General features: G+C 53.2%; 1 protein-coding gene across 3 annotated transcripts in view; it reads left to right on the plus strand.

Annotated features, from left to right (window-relative positions):
* Positions 1-21,616, plus strand: part of Kiaa0930 (KIAA0930 ortholog) — a 43,533-nt gene extending 21,917 nt beyond the window's left edge. For all 3 annotated transcript variants that reach the window (XM_040754040.1, XM_040754041.1, XM_040754042.1), the window contains 9 exons: positions 5,175-5,326; positions 9,961-10,083; positions 10,164-10,241; positions 10,457-10,558; positions 12,105-12,245; positions 12,675-12,869; positions 15,325-15,487; positions 16,466-16,624; positions 16,957-21,616. In XM_040754040.1, coding sequence (XP_040609974.1) covers positions 5,175-5,326; positions 9,961-10,083; positions 10,164-10,241; positions 10,457-10,558; positions 12,105-12,245; positions 12,675-12,869; positions 15,325-15,487; positions 16,466-16,624; positions 16,957-16,997 — 1,154 coding nt within the window. In that variant the 3' untranslated portion in view covers positions 16,998-21,616. The remainder of the gene's footprint in view (positions 1-5,174; positions 5,327-9,960; positions 10,084-10,163; positions 10,242-10,456; positions 10,559-12,104; positions 12,246-12,674; positions 12,870-15,324; positions 15,488-16,465; positions 16,625-16,956) is intronic.
* Positions 21,617-21,685: the final 69 nt, after the last annotated feature.

Below are 21,685 nucleotides of genomic sequence, written 5' to 3' on the forward strand. Positions count from 1 at the left end.
AAACAGCAGAGCTGTCTGACGGAATACTGGTCTCACAGCATCACAGACAGATGAAGGTTGAAGAGGAGACTCCTGGGGCTCTGCTGTATGTTTGGGCATGAATACACCTGATATTAGTTAGTCAGCTACACATTAAATAAAATGGCTTAGACAGAAGTCATCATAAGGCAAGGTTGTGAATCGATTGCTTGATGACAGTGTAGCCAGAGTTGCTCACTCGTATCCTCCCCCTCTAGTTCCCCTGGAGCAGTGAGTCAGTTTTCATTGATTTCCACCCAACAAGGACAACTGACTCCCTGTTGCTGCCCCTCAGGACTCTGACTCCCTGTTGCTGCCCCTCAGGCTCCCGCAGGGGAGGGAGGAACCTGGCAGCTGAGAGCTGTCCGTGGTGCTGCCCGAGTGAGGCTGTGTCTGCTGCCTAGGGCTTGGGCTCACTGAACTCACACGTGGTAAATGAGCAGTCCTTGGCAGCCCAGTGGCTGGATGGAGGACAGGAGCAGATAGGGCTCGGGAGACTAGAAAGCTCTGTGCTATATTGGTGGCTCACAGGCTTATGACCCAGGGGATTTCTTGCTGGGCAGGCCTAGGGAAAGAAGGAAGAAGGTCTTACCAATGGGAGAAACAGCGGGCCAACAAGAGTACATCTGCCTCTTGTGTGGTCACTCACACAGTACCACAGGACCAAAGGATGCTGGGAGTCTGTGATCCATTGGCTTCATCCTGGCTGGCCAAAGAGGCACGCTGAGCAGTTGCATCTAAGTTCCTCACTTGGACTATCACAGCCTATCGGGAACTTTGCTATGGCTCCTCTTCCCCAGACCTCACCATTGTTCTGGGAAGGTGGGAGGTTACCAGAGCAGTCCAGGTGGGGACCAATTGGGACCAGGATCCATGCTGTAGGATTTCAAAGCCTAGATTGTTCTGGGTCCCCAGGAGTTAGAAATTCTATGCCAGGTCTGCCCAGAACACATCTCAGTCTCTTTCCTTTCCTGTGAAGAGGGCTCTCTCCCTCCCCCTGCATGAAGTTTAGGCCTGTGACACCAAGCCGTAGATTTAGGACAAAAGGTAGTTTGTGGAGAAGGAAGATAGACGGGGAGACTGGCCAGCTGCCTGTGAAAGGCAGCTGCTCCCACTGTTCTGTCTCTGTTCCTCCTGTTTTCCTTTGGTTTGTGGCACAGTCCGTGTGACTACAACTAAGTTTTGCCTTTTCACCCAGGACTTTAAGACCCTTATCCCTGTGTCTGTATGGGGTCTTCGCAGACTTTACAAGGCCACATGTCTGAGGGTGTGGCTTAGGAATAGAACACTTGCTTAGCACAAGGGAGGCCCTTGGTTTGGTTCCCAGAACTTCAAGTAAATTAATCAGTCAACAGACATTTGGTTTAGTAAACATTAATAGGTCTTCTGTAACGTGATAATAGGTTTCTCTGCTGATGCAGTAAGCCAGATTAAGCCGAATTGAAACAGCAAAAGAACAGGTTTATTTGAGCAAAGCAACTCATGGATGAGTTCTCCAGCCCTAAGATCACAAGGAGTGTCACAAGTCAGGAGAAGTCACAAGCCCAAACTAAAGTAGGGAGCTTATATACCCTGTAGGCAAGAGGACGATGACATGTCCACCACAAGATGGGTTTGTGCCAGGTGTGGTCAAAACTGACAGCTTTAGGCGGGGTCTTGAGCTGCTGGCAACTTCAGGGGAGGAGCTGCCATAGCCACTGAGGATGCAGAACTGGGCTTTTTGGTGCCTTTTCGTTGTTGGAGACTCAGTGAGAGGGTGGGGTTTGGAGAGAGGAATGGGGCTTTCCGGATCAAACAGGAGTGAGCTGGAGGTCCCAGCCGAACACACATACTGTGATTTGCCTAATTATTGGCAGATGCTAATAACTGCAGACTCCTCCCCACCTTCTGAAAGTTGTTAAATTGTTTGCTCTTATTAGTAACACAGTGTTTATTTTTGTTTCTCTTGTTTTGCTTTGTTATATTTTACATGCATGAGTGTTCTGCCTGCAAGTATGTAAGTGTGCTCATATGTGTGTAGTGTCCATGGAGACCAGATCCCCATAAAGGGTGCTGGGTCCCCAGAACGGAGTTACACAGGTGGCTGTTAGCTGCCGTGTGGGTGCTGGGAACTGAATCCAGGTCCTCTGCAAAGAGCAGCCAGTGTTCTTAACCGCTGAGTCATGTCTCCATTCTCATTGTTATTTTAAGACAACCACCCCTTTGCTGTTTGTTTGTTTGTTTGTGTTTGAGTGAGGTCTCTTACAGGCCAGATGACCTTGAACTCCAGTTCTGTGTTACAGGTGTGCACCCTCACAGCCAGCTTCATCTGCTTTTTAGGCCTTTAATTTTTTTCTTTTTTTTCTGGAACACCACATGAGTGTAAGCACACAGGATTCAGTCTGATGAGCCTGACTTGTGTATGTGATAACTCTGATTCCTCTGTGGTGCTATGGGGAGCTGTAAGCCATTGGCCAGGCCAGCCGTGTTTCTTGTGTCTCCTTTCCTGGTTTCCACTGGGGCTCTCAGGAAACCCTGTGAACATTGTGTGTGCTGCCCTCTCTGTGGATGCATGCCTCATTCTCTGGTTGCACGTAGGAGGACTGAGTTATGGCAGCTTTATAAGAATCTGATGTTTTTAAGAAGGCAGATTTGTTCCTTTCAAAATACCACTCAGGGAACTGGAGGGAGGGTTCAGTGGTTGAGAGCACTGACTGCTCTTGCAGAAGTCCCAGACTCTCGGAACCCAACGTGGTGGCTCACAGCTGCCCATAGCTCTAGTCCCAGGGCGTCTGATGTTCTCTCTGGCTTCTCTAGACAGACACTAGGCACACATGTGGTGCCCAGACATACATTCAGGTAAACGTCCATACACATAGAATAAAATAAAAATGCCACTTAGGCCGGGCATGCTGGCTGACATGTCTAATCCCAGCTCTCGAGAAGCTGAGATAGGAGGATTCCCGATTAAACAGACAAGCAGGGCGGTGAGATGGCTTATGGAGGCCTGATGGCCTGGGTTTGACCCCACCCCACCCCTGCCCCACAGCCCACATGATGAGAGAAAAGAACAGACTTCCACAAGTTATCCTCCAATTTCCACACATACAACACAGCATGTTGTACATGTGCCCACATACATGACACAAATAAATAAATGCTAAGAAAAAGACGAGTAATAATGAAAAGTAGAAAAGGGACAGTTATTCAATGTGACCTCATTGGGAAGAGAAACAGAAAAAGAGGCCCAGAGATCCCTGAATTGTGAGGGTTAGGTTTAAAGATTTGTTTTATTATTTTCAATTGTGTGTTTGTGTTTGTGCACTTGAGTGCAGGTACCCACAGAGGCCAGAAGAGGGCATTGTGTCTCCTGGAGTTGAAGTTACAGGTGATTGTTTGCTGACTCCTGGGTTCTGGGAACCAAACCCCTGTCCTTTGAAAGAGTCATCACTCCAGCTCCAGTGTTGGAGTATGTGGACTGTGTGGACCCCCGGGCCCCTGCCTGGCTCTCCCTGAATTGGGCTTTCCTACCTTCTGCTCCTTGTGCCACAGAACTGCCAGCACCTGTGATTGGCTCCTTTGCAGGAAATCGTTGAGCACAGGTTTTTTCAAGGCCTGCGTGTGGCCATCAGGCAGATCAGTCTCCAGCTCTGGGACCTCGGGCACATCCTTTAGCTTCTTCTGTGAAAGGAGTTGGGGACAATCTGAGTGACAGTGAAGGTTTACTGTTAACAGTCCACAGAGCTTTTTGCCTAACTAATGTGTAGCTAAGGTCATTATCATTGTTTTGTAAATATTGTTAATTGCCTAGATGCCCTAGAAGCCACTACCAGATAAACCTTTGTGGTCCTGGGTATGGAACCCTTGACTTGATGAGCTTAGGCATAGAGCTGCACCCTGGCCTCACAGCTGACTGTATGAAAGAGTAAAGGAGCCCTTTCAAGGAAGGGCAGTACTTTCCTCTGTGGCTGACACTTGTGAGCTGCCTGAGTGTGACATCAATTGGATTGAGTCACAGGCCCCTGCTTGTCAGGCCAGAGACGCCTCTGCCTCATCTCATGGTGTGCGCATAGTTGGACATTGCCCAGTGCAAAAGGGAGGCAGGAATTTCCAGTGCTGGTGGATGTCCCACCCCGTGCCTGTGAGCCTGTCCCTGCTTCACTGAGGCTGGTGAGATGTGCTGCCTCTGACCCCTCCCACTCCCCAGTGTTGGGCACACACTGCTGTCGGAGGGAGGGGGGTAAAGACTGGTTCTGTGATGTGGCTAGCATCTTCTACTTGCTGTCCGTCCTTGGTCTGGCCAGTGATTGCCTCTGAGGATGGTGGAGGGTGTTGTACCATGTAGTCCTTCCCAGAAGCCAGGCACTAGGGCTACGTCTTCACAGTTCAGGAGAATGGGGAAAGAAAGAAATGCAGGAGTTTAACGGGTTGAGTAGCGCTGGGTGACAATTTGTTGATCCAATAGAGAGAGGAAGCCCACATTTACTTACCTGCTCTGTGCCAGGCACTGGCCGTTCCAGCCAGGAGCTGTCCATCCTCATGTAGTCGAAAGGAGCCTGTGGCTCCGCAGCTTAACACCTGTCCTCTGTCACATAATCAAATGGCAAAGCTTCTATCATTCAGGAAATGATTTCACGTTTCATTTATCATGCAGAAACACATTTATTATGCAAAAAAAATCTGAAGGAATCCAATGGGACTGTCAGGGCCTTCCTGCCTGCAGCTGAGATGCACTGGCTGTCCCTTTAAGTCGGGTTCTCCTTGGGACTGCCACAGCCTGCGGGGGAGGGCTAAGGATGTCTGAAGATTTCCCCAGCAAAGCCTTTCTCCTTGCAGCCTAGCCAGCCTGCCAGTGACGTCCTCACAGCTTCTAGATTTTCCTTTTCTCAAAGCCGCTGATTCATTTACAGGCTGGAGTCAGCTCAGCTCGGCAGTGGGGCCCTGGCAGCCCAGGCTGTCAGGCTGCCGCTGGGTGGAGTCCTAGACCTACTGGGGGGCAACCCCAGCCTCTCTGACACCCGTGGGTGGGGGTGGGGGGGCACCAAGGGAGAAGGGGCAGAGCATCCCAGCCTTGTTAGATCTCTGACCAGAAATGCAGGTGGGGAAGACCAGGCTTGGCCATGGTCAGAGCCAGGGCCAGGAGGGCCCCTTCTCACTCCTCTGGCCTCCTCCTGTAGGATGCTTCAAGGATGACCGGATTGTCTTCTGGACCTGGATGTTTTCTACCTACTTCATGGAGAAACTGGCCCCCAGGCAGGATGACATGCTTTTCTACGTGCGCAGGAAGCGAGCCTACCCGGGCAGTGACAGCAGTGTCGACGGGAGGAAGGTGGGTGACTCCCCCCCAAGCCCCACCCCCGACTGTGCAGCAGTGTAGACAGGAGGAAGGTGGGTGACCCCCAAGCCCCACCCCCGACTGTGCAGCAGTGTAGACAGGAGGAAGGTGGGTGACCCCCAAGCCCCACCCCCGACTGTGCAGCAGTGTAGACAGGAGGAAGGTGGGTGACCCCCAAGCCCCACCCCGACTGTGCAGCAGTGTAGACAGGAGGAAGGTGGGTGACCCCCAAGCCCCACCCCCGACTGTGCAGCAGTGTAGACAGGAGGAAGGTGGGTGACCCCCAAGCCCACCCCCGACTGTGACCTGAGCGTCCTGTAGGGTCTCCTCTTCCCGAGCATTCATGTGCAGCGGAAGGGAAAACCATACTGAGTACCCAACACGTTTGATGGACCCGGGAGATGCTTACTAGTGGCTAACTTATGGGTTTGTTGAATTGTTTTTGCCATAACTCCAAAAGGCAGTAATTTTATCCTTGAGGAAACTGAGGCTCAGGGTCCAGCTGGCCAGCCTCTTACAGTGAGTGAGTGGATGGAGGTACAGAGTTTTGAGCCTCAAGTCTGGGGCACTTCCCAGAGTGGGTAGGGCAGTAGCTGGATGGTAGTGATAGTGATGATGTCATCCTTCTCTGATTCGGCCCTTGCTGTAAACTAGGGGGATCACTCAGGGCTTTCCTAGGTCTCCAGATCTCCCAGCAACTGGGCAAATAGATGAGGAAACAGCTTAGAGAGAAGTGACTCACCCAGGGCATTTCATCTTCTAAGTGTGGCAGTGTGCAGGAGTTCTTGAGACACATTTTGCATGCTTCCTTCTCTTTTCAGAATTCTAAGTGGTTTATAGAATGTTTAAGCCGCCCACATGTTAGGCATGGGAATGATCTGTTTGCCTTTAAGGATCGATAGTGGTCAGGCTTTGACCCTGGTCTGGGACTAACAGCCTGTCTGCTTCCATGCTCCCTGTGGTTTCTTAGTTACAGCTCACACACTTGAGTGTGGGGAGCTCTTACCTGTCACATGCCTGCACATCTACAGGATGCGTTTGCTGCTAGTGGACACCCCTGGGAGCTTGCTGCAAAGGAGTCCCTTGGTGGCTTGCTTGCCAGTGGTGTGGGAGGGGCCTGCAGAAGCCGGTGAACCACTGGCCAAAGAGTTAGACAAGCCAGGGAAGTGTAGAGTCTGGAGACATGGTGATGCTGCAGACAGGGCTAGGACCCAGGAGCGACAGGTAGGTGGAGCAGGGGATGCTCTGTGGAAGAGTTAAAGCTGAGATCCACTTTGTGGGTCCATCTGGCATCGTGGTGGTGCCAGTGAGGCAGGAACTTTCTCAGTAGGGGGCAGCCTTGGGCTCCTTAGTCCTGCCCGATACTGCCATTGGAGTTCCAGCTTCTCCCCTTGATCAGGGTTACAGCCGTGGCCCGGACCCAGACATCTCTGGGGCTGGGAACAGATAATTAGTAAGGGCTGAGCCTCCCATTGGACACTGTGAGGCTGGGATGCTTGAGGTTGGCATGGCCACATAAATGCCCTTGGCAGGAAGGGACAGGTGCAAGAGAGCCCCTGTTGCTGGTTACCCAGCATCAGCGCAGCCTGGGTGTAGGCACTGCTTTCACCCAAGGGTTACCTTGGGATGAAGGCCCTTGGAGCAGCAGGACTGTGGACCTCACCTCTGGCTCCCGCCACTCCAGCCTGTTCTCTCTGAGGACAGGCACATGTGTGGCACTGTCTTCCGGGGGCATCCTACCTGGTGGCTCTTGGAAAGGTCATGGCATGCGGGGCCAGTGCACTCAACAGTGTGCTCCGTTGAGGGCCAGATTGAGCGGAAAGTGGGATGGCTAGTGATGGCATTCGGGTGGAGGAGGGCCAAGGCAAGAGTTCTTGGGAGAAGCAGCCCTGGGCCAAAGATCGAGAAGTCTACAGCAGGAGGGTCCCTAGGTTGTGTTGAGACACTCGTGAAGACTTAAAAGTATCGAGGTCAGTGGAGGTAGCCTGACTCTTAACAGGAGTGAGCCCCACGGAAACGGCCCAGATAACACAGAAACGGCTCAGGCTGCCACTCTTTGGGAAGTCCTTGGTGGGCAGACACACGGCATCGTGTAGTGGGAGCCAAGAAAGAGCTGACATCTGTGTGCAGGCTTGCAGGGAAGCTGCTGGCTGAGGACACATCTTAGGGCGGGTATAGTACCTTCATGGTAGGCGAGGGGTGCCGAGCACAGTTGACCGGGGTGCGGTATCACTCAGTGTGCGACAGAGCGTGACGGAGTGCCAGCAGAACACCCTGCCCTCAGAGTGATATGTGCAGGGAGAAAGGAAAGTCACCACATGTCGGTGGAGTGAGACCAAGAGAAACTGTAGTCTTGCTGCTCAGATGGGCGTTGGGAAGTAGCCCCCCCATACATTCTCTTTGTGCAAGGTTGGCCTCCTGCACCTCTGCATGGCGGAACCGCAGAGGGCTGACTGGTGGTGTCTGCTACGGGGTTTGGAGGACCAGGTTAGGGTCAGGCAAGGCTCAAGTTCACCCAGATTAGACGTCTTTTCCAGCCTGACAGTCTGCAGTATGCCCTGTAAGGGGCAGGGTGTGGGTGCACTGGGGATCCCAGCCTACCAAGAAACAGAAGCCAGGGCTGCGGACATGTGGACTCCAGTGCATGCGCACTAGGAGTGTTCTGCAGCAAGCACTGCAACACCCTCCCACCCTTTCCCATCCTGCTAGTACTGGTTGTCATGGCAACCAGCTAGGCTCTCTGCCTAACTGAGGAGGGTGGGTGGGCAGAGCCAGAGCTGCAGTGTGGGTGGGTGCTGGAGTTCTCACACCTTGCTGCAGGATCGCCTTGGGGACCAGAGCCTGGTATCCCCAGTGTGTCCTAGATGGTGTGCACAGTCTTGCTATGCCACCCCTGAACAAGACACTCCCGGTTCTCAGCAGCCCATTTTGTCTTTGGCACTGATGAGCACTGGCATCTGTTTGTGTCCTCGTCTATGCCAGTGGCTTCCTGTTGACACCCTCGGCAGTCCTGGGGTAGAGATTACCCCAGACCTCCTTGAGAACCGCAGCTCAGGAGCATCGAGGGTCCCACAGCATCTGATCTTACAATTTTTTCTTTTGGTAGCTTTTCGTGTGTGTGTGTGTGTGTGTGTGTGTGTGTGTGTGTGTGTGTGTGTGTGAGAGAGAGAGAGAGAGAGAGAGAGAGAGAGAGAGAGAGAGAGAGAGAGAGAGAGAGAGAGAGAGAGAGAGAGAGAGAGAGAGAGAGAGAGAGAGAGAATCTCACTATTAGCTTTGTCTGGCCTGAAACTCTATGTGGACAAGGCAGCTCTCAAACTCACAGAGTTTGCCTGCCTCCTGAGTCCTAGGATTAAAGGCGGGTGCCGGTGCCACCACATCCAGATGGTAGTTTTTCTTGATTGTAATGTACATGCAAGGTTGATGGTCTTGTGTGTGTGTGTGTGTGTGTGTGTGTGTGTGTGTGTGTGTGTGTGTGTGTGTGTACTGGGGTCACCCGCCTTCAAGATCCAGAGACCCAGCATGACTAGTAAGTGCAAGGGGCCTTGGCCACCAGCAGCTCCCTCCCGTCCTGGCTCAGCTGTACTTCTGCCACTTAGGTGGCCCATCCCCACCCCGAGTTAACATGTGGCGCTGCAGTGTGTCCTCTGGCTGCCTCTCGGTCATTTACTTGGGAGCATGACTGTTGACACAGGTAGCTGTGATTTGTCCGTCTGGTTGCTGGGTGTCCCTGCCACCCACCTGCCCTTCTGTGGGTGGATGTCTGAGCTGTTCCCTGTGCGTTTTAGTGACACACGGCGCTACCCGTCCCACTAGCCTGCTGACCGCCGCAGGAGTGCTGTGGTGCTATAGGTGTTCCCTACACTGGTTCCCCAGCCTCTGTTGAGCCAACAGCAGCTGAGCACCTGCCCTGTGGGTTCACCTGCAGGAGAGTAGACACGATGAACGCTAAGCATTCAATGGAGCGAGACCAAGGCAGGCGGTGTGTGACTCCCAGCTCAGAGTCTGGGGGACCTCACAGCCACACAGACCATGGGAGGTAGTAATCCTACCCCTGTGGCATATCCTACTGCATTGAGGCACCTCTGTGTGGATCCCAGATCTGCCCCAGGGTGGGTGGCCCCAGAGCTGTCCAGCAGAAGGTGACTATTGCTTTCTTGAGTTGACCATGGAGAAGCCCTCCTGGGCCTAGTTAGGACCCTGGGCTCAGGACCCCTTCAAGGACAGGTTGCTTTCAAATCTGCTTTTGATTTCTTATGCCTCTCCTGCCTGGACTAGGGGTAGATGGGGCTCTGTTCTCTCTTTGATGAGTGTGTGGTGTGTGATCTGTAGCCTGTTTGATCCTCATTAGCTACAGTGGGATTAATGGTTCCTTTCTTGCAGATAAAAGGGTAATAATATGTAAAACATGGAGACTAGCCTCTGCTACCCACTGCGTGTCCAGTAGATGTTGCTGTCATTGGGAACCTGGGAAATATGATGTCTTAATTATCACAACTTGGAGAGGGAGATGCTTTTCCTGTTATACAGATCAGAAAACTGGGGCTGCACTAGGGGTGGGGTTTTTGTGTGTTACCGCCTGCCTGGTACAGCGGTCAGGCAGCGGAGTCTCACTCTGACCTGTGCCGCAGGCTGAGGCGGAGCCTGAAGTGGAGGTGGAAGTGTACCGGAGGGACTCCAAGAAGCTTCCAGGCCTGGGAGACCCTGACATTGACTGGGAAGAGAGTGTCTGCCTGAACCTCATCCTACAGAAGGTATGGGGTGGGTGGTGATGGCTGCTTGTGGGTCTGGGGGACGGTGACCCCCACCACATGCACACTGCATTCTCTCCTAGCTGGACTATATGGTGACCTGTGCCGTGTGCACACGTGCCGATGGAGGCGACATTCACATTCATAGGAAGAAATCCCAGGTGAGCCCCTACCTCCCACTAGCTGTCCAGGCCTTCTAGCTACCTGCTGCCTGTTCTAGAGAGACACCCCCCCACTTTCCTTCCCCCAAGGTGAGGGGTTGACCCATGGCTCCTGAAGAGAACATCCCTGGCTCTGAGCAGCGTGGGCCCTTGGCCGTTATTGAGGTCTCTTTCCCGTCCAGGCCAGTGTCTCAGCCCTTATGTTTCCCTTTTAGCAAGTGTTTGCATCCCCCAGCAAACACCCCATGGACAGCAAAGGAGAAGAGTCCAAGATGAGCTACCCCAACATCTTCTTCATGATTGACAGCTTCGAGGAGGTGAGTGCTCACTGCTGGCCACAGTCCCCTTCCTTTCCTCTTGGTGAGCTGGGGAGTGTCATGTCAGGCTGAGGACCTGCAAAGCCTCCCAGGAGACATGGGCAGCAGGAGCAGGGAAGGGTCCTGATGACAGCCAGTGGGGCTCCCCTCTTGACAGTGATTGACCAGACAAGTGTGTACTCCCTGCTCTAGGCCTTGGCTCGTTCATCTATAAAGTAAGTGTCATGACCTTGTGACCCACTAAAGTGTCAGGGTTGAGGACCAGAGGACTTCTGAGTGGGAGTGTGCATCATAGATGCTTAGAGTAAGTGCTGCCTGACCAGAGTAGTCATCATTTGCTGCTCTGTGAATGGTTGCCTCCACTCTGCCCAGGGTGCTGTGGCCAAGCCCTTGTTTCAAGATTGACAAAATGTGCTCCAGATACGTTAACTCACCAATACCAGGAGGGGTAGAAGAGGGAGGCTGCCATTCCTCTTCCTGTTCTGCTCGTCTGCCAAGGCTGCTGTTGGAGAGAGGGGGGGGGGAGAGGAGAGAGAGAGAGGAGAGTACACACGTCTGTGCATGTGTGTGTATGTGCTTGTCCTTGCCCAGAGACAGCCATGGTTCTTGAAGTCCCATGAAGTTGGCATGGCTTTCAGGCCCTGTGGGCTCTGATGGTATCCGAAATATCTGAGCCTCAAGAAGGTGATGTGGCCTCCCTGGGCTCACACTGCACATGTGTTTGCCCTGAGTCTCTCCTGGAAAGCTCACATCTGGATGTCAGATATTAGGAACAGCAGCTTGGAAATGTGGCCGGGTGTGATCACACTGCCCATGTCCAGGTGGTGTTATCCCCGGAAGGCAGTCACAATTAGTCACACTAGCTCAGACAGCCAAGCTCAGGGTACAGTGGACTGGACCGGGCTGTGATGAAGGAGGTCCCCAAGTGTCCCTGTAGTTCTTGTCATTGTAACTCAGCATTAGAAACTAGGATGAGGCTGGGCGTTGTTGGCGCACGCCTTTAGTCCCAGCACTCGGGAGGCAGAGGCAGGCGGATCTCTGTGAGTTCGAGGCCAGCCTGGTCTACAGAGTGAGTTCCAGGACAGCCTCCAAAACAATACAGAGAAACCAAAAAAAAAAAAAAAAAAAAGTAGGATGAGGGTCTTGCTAGTGGCTCAGCTTGGGATGAGGTGAGTTCCTACTGTGGCAAGGGTTAGAGGTGGTGTGGTGGACAGTAGGTGGCTGAGGACAAGTAGTTTGGCCTCGACATCCTCATCTATAAAATGGGATTTCCTTTCTGTCTGTCCTTTCCCTTCCTTCTTTCCTCCTCCCCAACACCCTCCCTCCTCTTTTCTTCCCCCCATTTCTCTGTCTTGAGACACATTGCTCCTGTCTACTCCAGGCTGAGTTTAAAATCTTGATCCTCCTGCCTCAGCCTCACTAGTTCTGGGATTACAGGTTGCCCCGTACTCGGTGATTTCGGCAGCCCTCCCGGTAGCCAGGTCAGGGTATGGTGTGGTGGTGGCACCGAGATTTGACATCTCCATCTCTTCCTCCCCACCCTTAGGTGTTCAGTGACATGACTGTAGGAGAAGGAGAGATGGTCTGTGTTGAGCTGGTGGCCAGTGACAAAACCAACACGTTCCAGGGTGTCATCTTCCAGGGCTCCATCCGCTACGAGGCTCTCAAGAAGGTGTATGACAACCGAGTGAGTGCATCCTGGCCCTTTGTCGTCCCCTCCCCCCAGCCTCTCGGGCACATCAGGGCATCTGCTGCTCTTGCAGCCACTCCTGGGGCCCCACAGTCTCCCTTACATCCCTAGTACTGGGGACACTCCCTGACTGATACAGCAGGGAGAGTTCAGATGAGCAGGCCAGTTTCCTGCAGCTGGTGCTGTCTGGCCTGAGGTAGAATTAAACCTGGGGTTAAGACCCTGGCCAGTATTATGGCTGTTCAGGGCAGTGAGAACAGCCTTGGCCAGGGGTCTGGAACACACACCGTACTAGACTGGCTTCCTTGTGGCTCAGATGCCCTCAAGATGGCCTTAGAGATGGTAATGCTGGCTGCTGTGTTAGGAGGAGGGGGGCCATAAAGCCGGTCCCAGGCTGCTGACAGAGACATGTCCCACCTACCACAGGTGAGTGTGGCAGCTCGAATGGCCCAGAAGATGTCGTTTGGCTTCTACAAGTACAACAACATGGAGTTTGTGCGCATGAAGGGGCCTCAAGGCAAGGGCCATGCTGAGATGGCGGTCAGCCGTGTGTCTACTGGTGACACGTCCCCCTATGGGACGGAAGAAGACTCCAGCCCAGCTTCGCCCATGCATGAGCGGGTAAGGGCTGCATGGCTGGGGGAGGGACTTCCTGTTGTCCCTTGTGTTCATTTCTGGCCCCCACAGCCCCCAGCTGTCACCAGCTGACCTCCGTGGCTGATGAGGAAGCTGAGGCTCTGAGAGGCAAGGTTCCTTGCTTGAGGTCACCCAGCGGGCTCACTCCCAGGCTAACTCTGATTCCCTGAGCTGCTCTGCCCCAAGGCTGAGTCCCTGGGACCCGGAACAGAAGAAATGGACTAGGAGCTGGGCCTGGTGCCTGCCGCCTGGACGTGCTCAGCAGCTGTGACCACATCAGCCTTCTGCAATGAACCAATAGGGATGAGGAAGAGCTGAGTCCTGGGTTGTCTCACAAGGACAGCCAGCGAGCACAAGGCTCCTCTGAGCCTGGTCATTTGTTGATTCTGTCTATTAGCAGTATCCCTGGGCAGGGGGGAGTATTTTGTGGGCTGCTGCCCCTGCCACAGCTCTGAGGACTCAGCACGGGGCCTCAAGCCTGGCTTCCTTTGAGCTCTCAGCCCTTAGTGAGGATCTGATGTCAGTGGCCGTGTAGAGACTAGACCCCCGGCTCAGGTTCCAGAAAGCTCTGCCTGTGGAGTCAGTGTTTCCATGTCAAGAGCACCTCGGGCTGCACTCTGGGCTCCACAGCTCATGCGACCTTGGAAGAGTCCCTTCCTTCCCTAAGCTGTTTCTCTCGGAGAAGTGAGGTGCGAGCCTGCTTCCCCAAGTGCTTGGTTCACGGCTCACGGCTTGCATGGGGCTTGGCCCTGGGAAGTGTCCCAAGTGGCAGCCACAGTGATCATTGTCTGCAGCTGACGAGAGAGGTGACTCTCAAGAATGGGCAGCGCCTGACTGGCTGCTGCTCGTATTAGTTCCTGGGAGCCTCTCTTTCTTTCTTTTGTAATCTCCTATAATTGGTATGTTTTTGTAAACCAAACAAAACCAAGAGATGCTGGGATTCTGTAAAGTGCTGAGCACCTCAGGCTTGGGCCCTCTCAGTTTTTGAATGGAGATGGCTTGGATTCTGAGCTCCCAGGCGACAGGCTGGTTCTGCCCAGTTCTGTGTTGCACTTGGACGCTGAAAGGGGTACACACGTGTAGGTGTGCAGATGTGGTCCCTAGCTGAGTAACACTGGGTGCTGTTGGCTGAGTGCCCACAGACAGTCCGTAGAACCACCCAAGCCTCGGTTGTCCCACCCACCAAACGGGCGTGCCCATGAGGGATGAGATGGCCTTCAGCCATGCTCTTCATGGCAGGGAGGTATGGAGCCCTGGGGAGGAGTCAAGAGGTCACATAGGGTTCAGTGCCACTGCCCATGTACACACTGTTGCTTGTCTTCTTGTCCTGAGGGGTCACTTGTAACCAGTGTACAAGAAATGCAGACTGTGTGTATTGTGGTTTCTGGTATTTGTTTTTTATCTTTTAAAACCTTCCCTGACTTGAGGGAGGATCGTCTGGAGCCCAGCAGCCGCCGGGACTTTGGTGGATGTCGGAGCTGTGACCAGGAGGCCGATGGGGCCCCGAAGTCTCGGTCCCAGCTCATCTTGCTGCTCCGATTCTTGTTTGCATGGGGAGGAGGGAGGGGATGGGCCAAGTTCCCTGTGCCTGGAACGCCCTTCCCCCCCTTCTTCACCTGGCGAACTCCTACTCGTCCTTCAAGACCCAGCTCACGCGGCACCTCCTCCAGGAAGCCTACTCTGATTTCACAGGCTGTCTATCCCTTCTTCCACTGTCCCTTCCGTGTCCCGTGCTTCCCTTTCTCTGTCTCAGCAACCAGCATGCGGTCTGTGGTTGTCACTTGAGTCTGTCGCCCCCAGCAGACTGTGAGCTCCTTGAGGGCAGGGGACCTATGTCTTATGCCTGTGCGTGCCAACCTCACCCCCAAGTGAGTGTGGAGAATGTTGGTGGCTGGGGCTGAATGTGCTTGGAAGGGAGGAGAGGAGGCTTCAGGCACAGAGCTGCTCAGCCCGAGTTCTCGTGAAAGGGGCTGGATGCAAGCGGGAAGGGCCCCAGGGGTGACCTGGGGTACAGTCCTAGTGGCGTTAGGCAGGTCACAGTGGCCATTTGTGGGCCGTATCTGCTCTTATATGAAAAGGGCATCATGAGCTGCTGTGTTGGGACGTGGTTGCTATGACACGGCAGTGCTTAAACCACGTCCAGCAGCCGTCACCTGGCGTCTGGACGGCCCCTCCTTTGTGTTGACATGTGGAAGAGAAGTCCCTCTGGCAGTTTTGGTGGCAGCCCGCTCCCTCCTTAGGCAGGACTTGCTGCTGCTGTGTGTGGCAATCTCCCAGTGCCCAGTGTCCCCTCATCTAGGATGGATGGCCCTCGGGCCAGGGTCGGGTCAGCAGCTATAGCTACAGCCCCTGCTGGGGCTGGCTTTGCTCTGAGTGGTTTTGGGGCCTCTTAGCAGGGTCTGCTCCTGCTACACTTGTGACTTGGACTCCTTGTTCCCAGGTGACCTCCTTCAGCACCCCGCCCACCCCAGAGCGAAACAACCGGCCTGCCTTCTTTTCCCCATCCCTCAAGAGGAAGGTGCCTCGGAACCGCATTGCAGAGATGAAGAAGTCACACTCGGCCAACGACAGTGAGGAGTTCTTCCGAGAGGACGACAGTGCAGGTGACAGCCTCGCCCTTCGTCCTAGAGACCAGTGGCCCTGCTCTGGCTTGCATTCGCCCCTTTGCGGCCATTTCCCCATGTGGTCACTCGCCCGTCTCTGCAGTCATGCATGCTGTCACTCCCTCACAGTGTCACTTAGAGAGCTGTCAGGTGGGGTGACCCCGGGCTGGGGTGAGCTTGTGTGTAGATGGGGGCGGTGTCTGCCTCCATGAGCCCTGATTTCAGTATCCACCCACCCATTCAGAGACTCCGGAGCTTTCTGCTGACCTGGGTACTTCTCAAGGGCTCTCTTCCTCTTCTGACTCCTAGGCCAGCTTTCCTCATTCTAGAACCTTCTGTCCTGGGTGAACCGCAGGGTTTCTCTGTTACCTCTGTCCCCTGATCTCCTGTGAGTCACCTTGACTCATAGATCCTTTCCTGTGGCCCTAGCAGTGACCTTCTGGTGTCTGCCCAGAGGTCCCCAGAACCCGTGGTCCCACCCACTCATCTGCTCTGTGTACATGACCCTCTCCCCAGTGGTCAGTCACTGCCAGGGAATTGTGCAGCCGTGGAACAGGACTCCTCAGTCTTGGATCAGGAACCCTGGGGCTTGGTGGGTTAACAGTGCTCCATCAGTCAGTCCTGCGGAAAGTGGGATTCAGGGAACAGGAGTGACCCTCAGACCTGGTTGGGAGTTTCTGAGGGAACGTCCAACATAACTCAGCATCTCTCACAAGCTGGTACCCTCCCAGTTCCATGATATATCAGGTGGCTGCAAGAAGGCAGGCTTTACTGTGTTGAACCCTGCGTGCTTTCAAGGCCAGGCCCAGGGGAAATGGACGCTGGCAGACAGGGCAGTAGGGCCTGGAAGCAGGGCTATGGGGTGTGGACTTGGTGGGGAGCATTGGTGAGTGTGGCATCCATCTAGAGGGGCAGATGCCTTGTTGCCCCCCCAACTCCCTGGCCCACACTGGGATGCTGACCTGCCCTTCTCTGCAGCCGACCTGCACAATGCCACCAACCTGCGGTCTCGCTCCCTGTCCGGCACGGGACGGTCCCTGGTTGGGTCCTGGCTGAAGCTGAACAGAGCTGATGGAAACTTCCTTCTCTATGCACACTTGACCTACGTCACCTTGCCGCTGCATCGGATCTTAACAGGTACACGAAGGCGGAGCCCTTCAGGGCCTCTCTGTGAAGGCTTCAGTGGGCTGTAGTTTACATAAGCCAGCGGCTTCCCAACACATATGTCCCTGATGTCCTCACCGGCCCCTCTTTGAGTGGTTGCAGGTGGGTGTTGCCTCGGAGGTGTCTGTGGGAGGCTTACTCCTCTTGGCCTCTGCATCTACACTTATCCATTGCGGGCATGGGAGGGCAGAGTGATCCTGGTGTCTGTAGCCTGTGAGGCCTGATCAGAAGTGGTGGGTGTGCATGGCAGCTGTGGCTCCCTCCCCAGAGTGTCCTTACCCCTCCTGCTCCCTCCTTCACCCTAGACATCCTGGAAGTACGACAGAAACCCATCTTGATGACCTAGTATGTGTGTGGAGCCTGCACGGAGCCCCGGCCCTGCCTGGCCCTGGAATGCTGCCAAGTGCCTACCTGTCACCGCCACGGGGGTCTTCTGTGACAAGCCAGCGCCGGAGCTACAGCCAGGCAGGGCCACTCGACTCCTGGGGCCAGGGCCGACTCCATGAACACCAGCCCAAACTGAAGTGCCTCGTCCTCTTCCCTCGCTGGCTCTGCTCCCACCCTGTCCCGCACTCGGCCCCCTCAGCCCATCTCTGGAGAGCCTTCTGCTCCCAAAGAGGGCCAGAGACACCAAGAGGCCGTAGAGAGTGTGAGGGGCTGCCAGCTTCCAGAATGTTCTTAGACCTCCCGACCTCCACTCTGTCCCCCTGCTGGGGCTCTGTGCAGGCTACTGTCCACACATCCCACACAAAGTCAGTGGAAGATTTTGTAATGCAGTACTGATGAAGTTCAGCTCTCGAGTCAGCCCCATGTTCTCCCATGGTTATTACGTGTCGCAGTGAGTTCCAGCTGGGAGTCAGGGACATGAGCTGTTTGTCGGCTGGGAATACCTCACCCCATGCCCAGCTCAGAATGGGTGTCAACCTCCGGCTGGGCAGACAGGCCCCGATCCCCCAGGATGACCTTTGCTTCCATCCAAAGAACACCGCCAACACACACATCTCCGACCCGAGACGTCCTGTGTCGGTCTCGGCTGGAGGGACGAAGAATTCAGTTCTGAAGGAACTGGGAGGGAGCTTTTGTTGAGGGATGTCTGATGGGGGCCAGGGTTGAAATCCCAGGAAGGTTTTGGGCAGAACCACCCTGAGGCCAGAGCTTAGAGTGAGGCTGGTGCTGTCCCCACTGCCCCGATGCTTTGGTCAGCATGCTGGCCTTGTCCTCAGCCTGGCTTCCTAGGAAGAGAGCAGACTGGGCTGCTCGTGAGCCCACATTGTCCTTGGTGAGTGCAAGTGAGCATGGGCCACCAGCCCAAGACTCACCCTGGAGGGCAGTGTGCTCTAGCTGAGGCAGCCTCTACCTAACTGGAACAAACTGGAAGCTGGGCCTCCTGTTGCTGCTGGGTTTAGTGTCCCAGATTCTGTGTGTGCAGAGCTTGACTCCTCTGGACTGTAGAGCAGGCACAGGAGCATGGCTCCCCATTCCTTGGTCTCTGGGAGTGTGGACTACTTTGGGGCTTTCTCTAGATTTTGTATGTTGTTATTAAAAGCGAGCTATTGCATTTCATTCTGCCTCAGTTTGCCCACCTGTAAAATGGGGCTGATACCACCTACCTCACTGAAGTCTCCAGGGTTAACATGCATGGCTGGGTCAGGGCTTGACCACCTGTCATTCTGCATAGCTCAGGTTGGGTCTTAGGAGTGGGTGTTGGGCGGCCAGGAAACTCACCTCTCCTGCCTGCTCTGAAATAACTCCTTTCAAAGGGACAAACAGTGAGTCAGTTTAGACACTGAAGTTCTGCTGGAGCCTGGGTCTATGTTCTAATCTAACCATTGAAGCAGACTCACATCCTGCCCTAGAATGCCAGAGTACCTCAGGCCTATGGTATGGCCCTGCAGTCCAGGATGGCCATTCCTCCTGCAGGGGTGTGAATGCTGCACCCATGTTTGTTTCTAGGGAGGTCACAGCATCCTGCCACTTCAGGACCCTAGCCATTCTGGGTTCTGAACATTCTGGACTTGGTATCTTGAGGGGAATACAGGCAGCTTCCCGCAGAACTGAGGCAGTCCTAGACCCATAGCAATTCCATGGCTTCTCTTTTCTGGGGGTTCCGTCCCCCAGAGTTCAGCCGTGCTCTCCTGGGCAAGGCTGGCTCTTTTAGGCTGGGGTAACCAGATACAAGTGTTTCCTAGGCTGTAGAAGGTACAGAGTTTATGTCATGCAACTTGACTCTATATGGCACATGGAAATAACTGATATGCGCAGGTCCATTTCTAATGCTTAGGTACCATCATCCCCTTTGTAGAGAAGGAGAGCACCCCAGAGAGGCTGAGTGAACTCAGACATGAACCAAGAGGAACACCGGAAGGAGGCAAGCTTGTTCTGAGCCCCAGTCTATGGTTAACCACACGCTGTCCCGGAGTAGAGCCAGACATTGAACCTGCTTTTTCCAAAGGGCACTTTTGAGTTCAGATATGTTCAGAAGCTCTTGAGAACTAGGATAGAATTCTGATGTTTACTTTTTCAAATAGCTGACATCGGAGGGCCAGGCATGGTGGCACATGTCTGCAATTTCAGTACTGAGGCTGAGGCAGGACAGAGTTCCTGGCCAGCCTAGGCTACATAGCAAGACCCTGTCTCAAAGTGACAGAGCAGCACCCAGAATGGGCTCCTGAGGCTATCTTCAATTTTTCTGGGAACATGCCTGTCCTCGTATAACAGTGACACATAGCAACTGGAAGTGGAGTGCAGCTGTTTGAGGAAACCTTGGTATCGGTCTTTAGGGTGTCAGGAAGAAGGCACTGTTTGCTTTGTGCTTTTTCAAGGAGGCATCCCTGTTTCTTCAGGCAATGTCTGCTTTACTTCCCGGGGCTGCCTACAAGGCAACCCAGGCCCACTCCCACTCCAGAAATTTGTTTATAACAGGCAAAAAGAAATAAGCTGGGTGTGGTGGCGCACGCCTTTAGTCCCAGCACTCGGGAGGCAGTGGCAGGCAGATCTCTGTGAGTCTGAGACAAACCTGGTCTACAGAGTGAGTTCGGGACAGCTGGAGCTATATAGAGAGACCCTATCACACCAAGCTAAATGACTTGGCAGCTTGTGGCTGGGATGGGATCTGAGTTCTATACTCGGTAGATCCCCTAAGTGGAGGAAGCCTTGGCCTGCTGACAATTTGTGTTTACAGGTTTCTATTTCCAAGATTTCAGAACATGAGCTGTCAGTGTTTTTGTTGTTGTTGTTGTTGTTGTTTGGCTTTGTTTTTGTGACAGGGTCTATGTAGCCCAGGCTGGCTCCAAACTTTGTATAGCAGAGGATGACCCTGAGCTAATGAACCTTTTGCCTCCACCTCCATGAGCTGTGATGACAGGCATATACCACTGTGCCTGGTTTTATGATGTCTTGGGGGTGGAACCCAGGGCTTTGTGCCACTGGCAAGCACTCTCATCAGCTGGACTGCACCTCTTGGCCCTTTCTTACCTTCTTTTGACTTCAGCCCCTAACTCAGTAGGTCAGGAAACACAGATGCAAATAGCAATCTTACCCCTTGCAAAATTATTGTATGAGTAATTACTGCTACAGAAAAAATTTTGTTACTTCAAAACTTGTGATTTCTACAAAAACATTTCAACAAAGACATGAGTACATTGAACATGTTTTGAACATGTTAGTGTGTAGATTGTGAGTGGCTTTCCCATGGAACACCCTCATTCAATAGAAAGTCTTTTGTGGCAGCTGTTGATTTTGCTTTATGATTTCATGGTTGAGATGCTGCTTTACATTTGAGACATGAGTTTTCTTAGAGTTGCCCCTGACCTGTACCTGTTTCTTTTAATAATACACATTTCAGGTTAATACAGACACTACAGCAGATCAATAGAATGGCCCTGATCTTGCTGCAAGCTTTGCCACAAGATACTGTTCTGAAATGGTCCCACTAGGGTTGATCATTCACTGGCTGTCCCACTGGCTGCTGTGAGGGGGACAGTGACCATCCTGGCCAGAGGTGTAGGCATTTCCAAAGCGGATCACATGATGCCTTTGGGCTGTTCTGTGCTCCCATGAAAATCCACCCTGGCAATGTTTGGACCAAAATTTCCCAAGCTTTTCTAAGACAATCCCATAAAAGCCCTTACAGTAGTAGGAAAATAGTTGGAATAGAACTTGGGAACCTAAGTGGGAGTTTACAAAAGATTCCAGCAGACATCTTACTATCCGTCGCCTAGTCACCTCTGTGACTGTGGGCTGCTGAGCAGGCACCTGAAATTATCACAGGTTGAAAATACCACAGCTACCTTTCATGCAAAGGGATTTTATGTCACAAGGAATAGGCCTAATAGACTATGCAGCGGAGGATCAGAGGGGGTCTGAGAGGACGAGTCAGCTACTACCCTAGAAACACCAGATGAGGAGAGTTTTCTGAACTGGTACTTCTAACTGCAAGGTGGTTGGAAGGAGGCGTTGGCTTAGCAGTTAGCAGGTAAGTCCTGTCTCCTTGCTATCCACATTGACCCGGGGTAGTCTGCAGTCTGTCCTGGACGCTGTCCCAAATGCAGTGGGAAAGCCGTTCTGCTGTCTCAGGTCTTTTATCCTGACCCATACCTTTTAGGAGCAGCTGTCAGCTCTAGCTTGGAAGAAAATGTTCCCTGAAAAGGAAAACCTTCCAGAACAAATGAGGAAGCGAGCATTAGGTAAAATAACAGTCCTTGTAGCTCACTGTATATACCCATGTCACCTGGAGACATCGAACTCTGTGTTTGTTAAAAGTGACAGGAAGTGGGAATCTTGAGGAAGGGAAAGCTTGCTTCTTGGGGGCTGGGCCATAAGAGAAAGGTCCTGCTCTTAGTGTCACTCACTTGCCTCCTACAGCCTCATGTAAGCCAACGGGCTATCACTTTTCTCTATGTGGATGGCTCTTTCATTTTGGAATCTGACTTTAATAAAGCAATTAGGTTGCTCAGTTTGAAATAACCATTGTTTCTGGTGAACTTTGATTACTTATATCGTGAACCACAATTTTACTCAAAAGACTTAAGCCAA

This window comes from Mesocricetus auratus, unplaced genomic scaffold (assembly GCF_017639785.1).
Source record: "Mesocricetus auratus isolate SY011 unplaced genomic scaffold, BCM_Maur_2.0 Super-Scaffold_100010, whole genome shotgun sequence".
Lineage (NCBI taxonomy): Eukaryota > Metazoa > Chordata > Mammalia > Rodentia > Cricetidae > Mesocricetus > Mesocricetus auratus.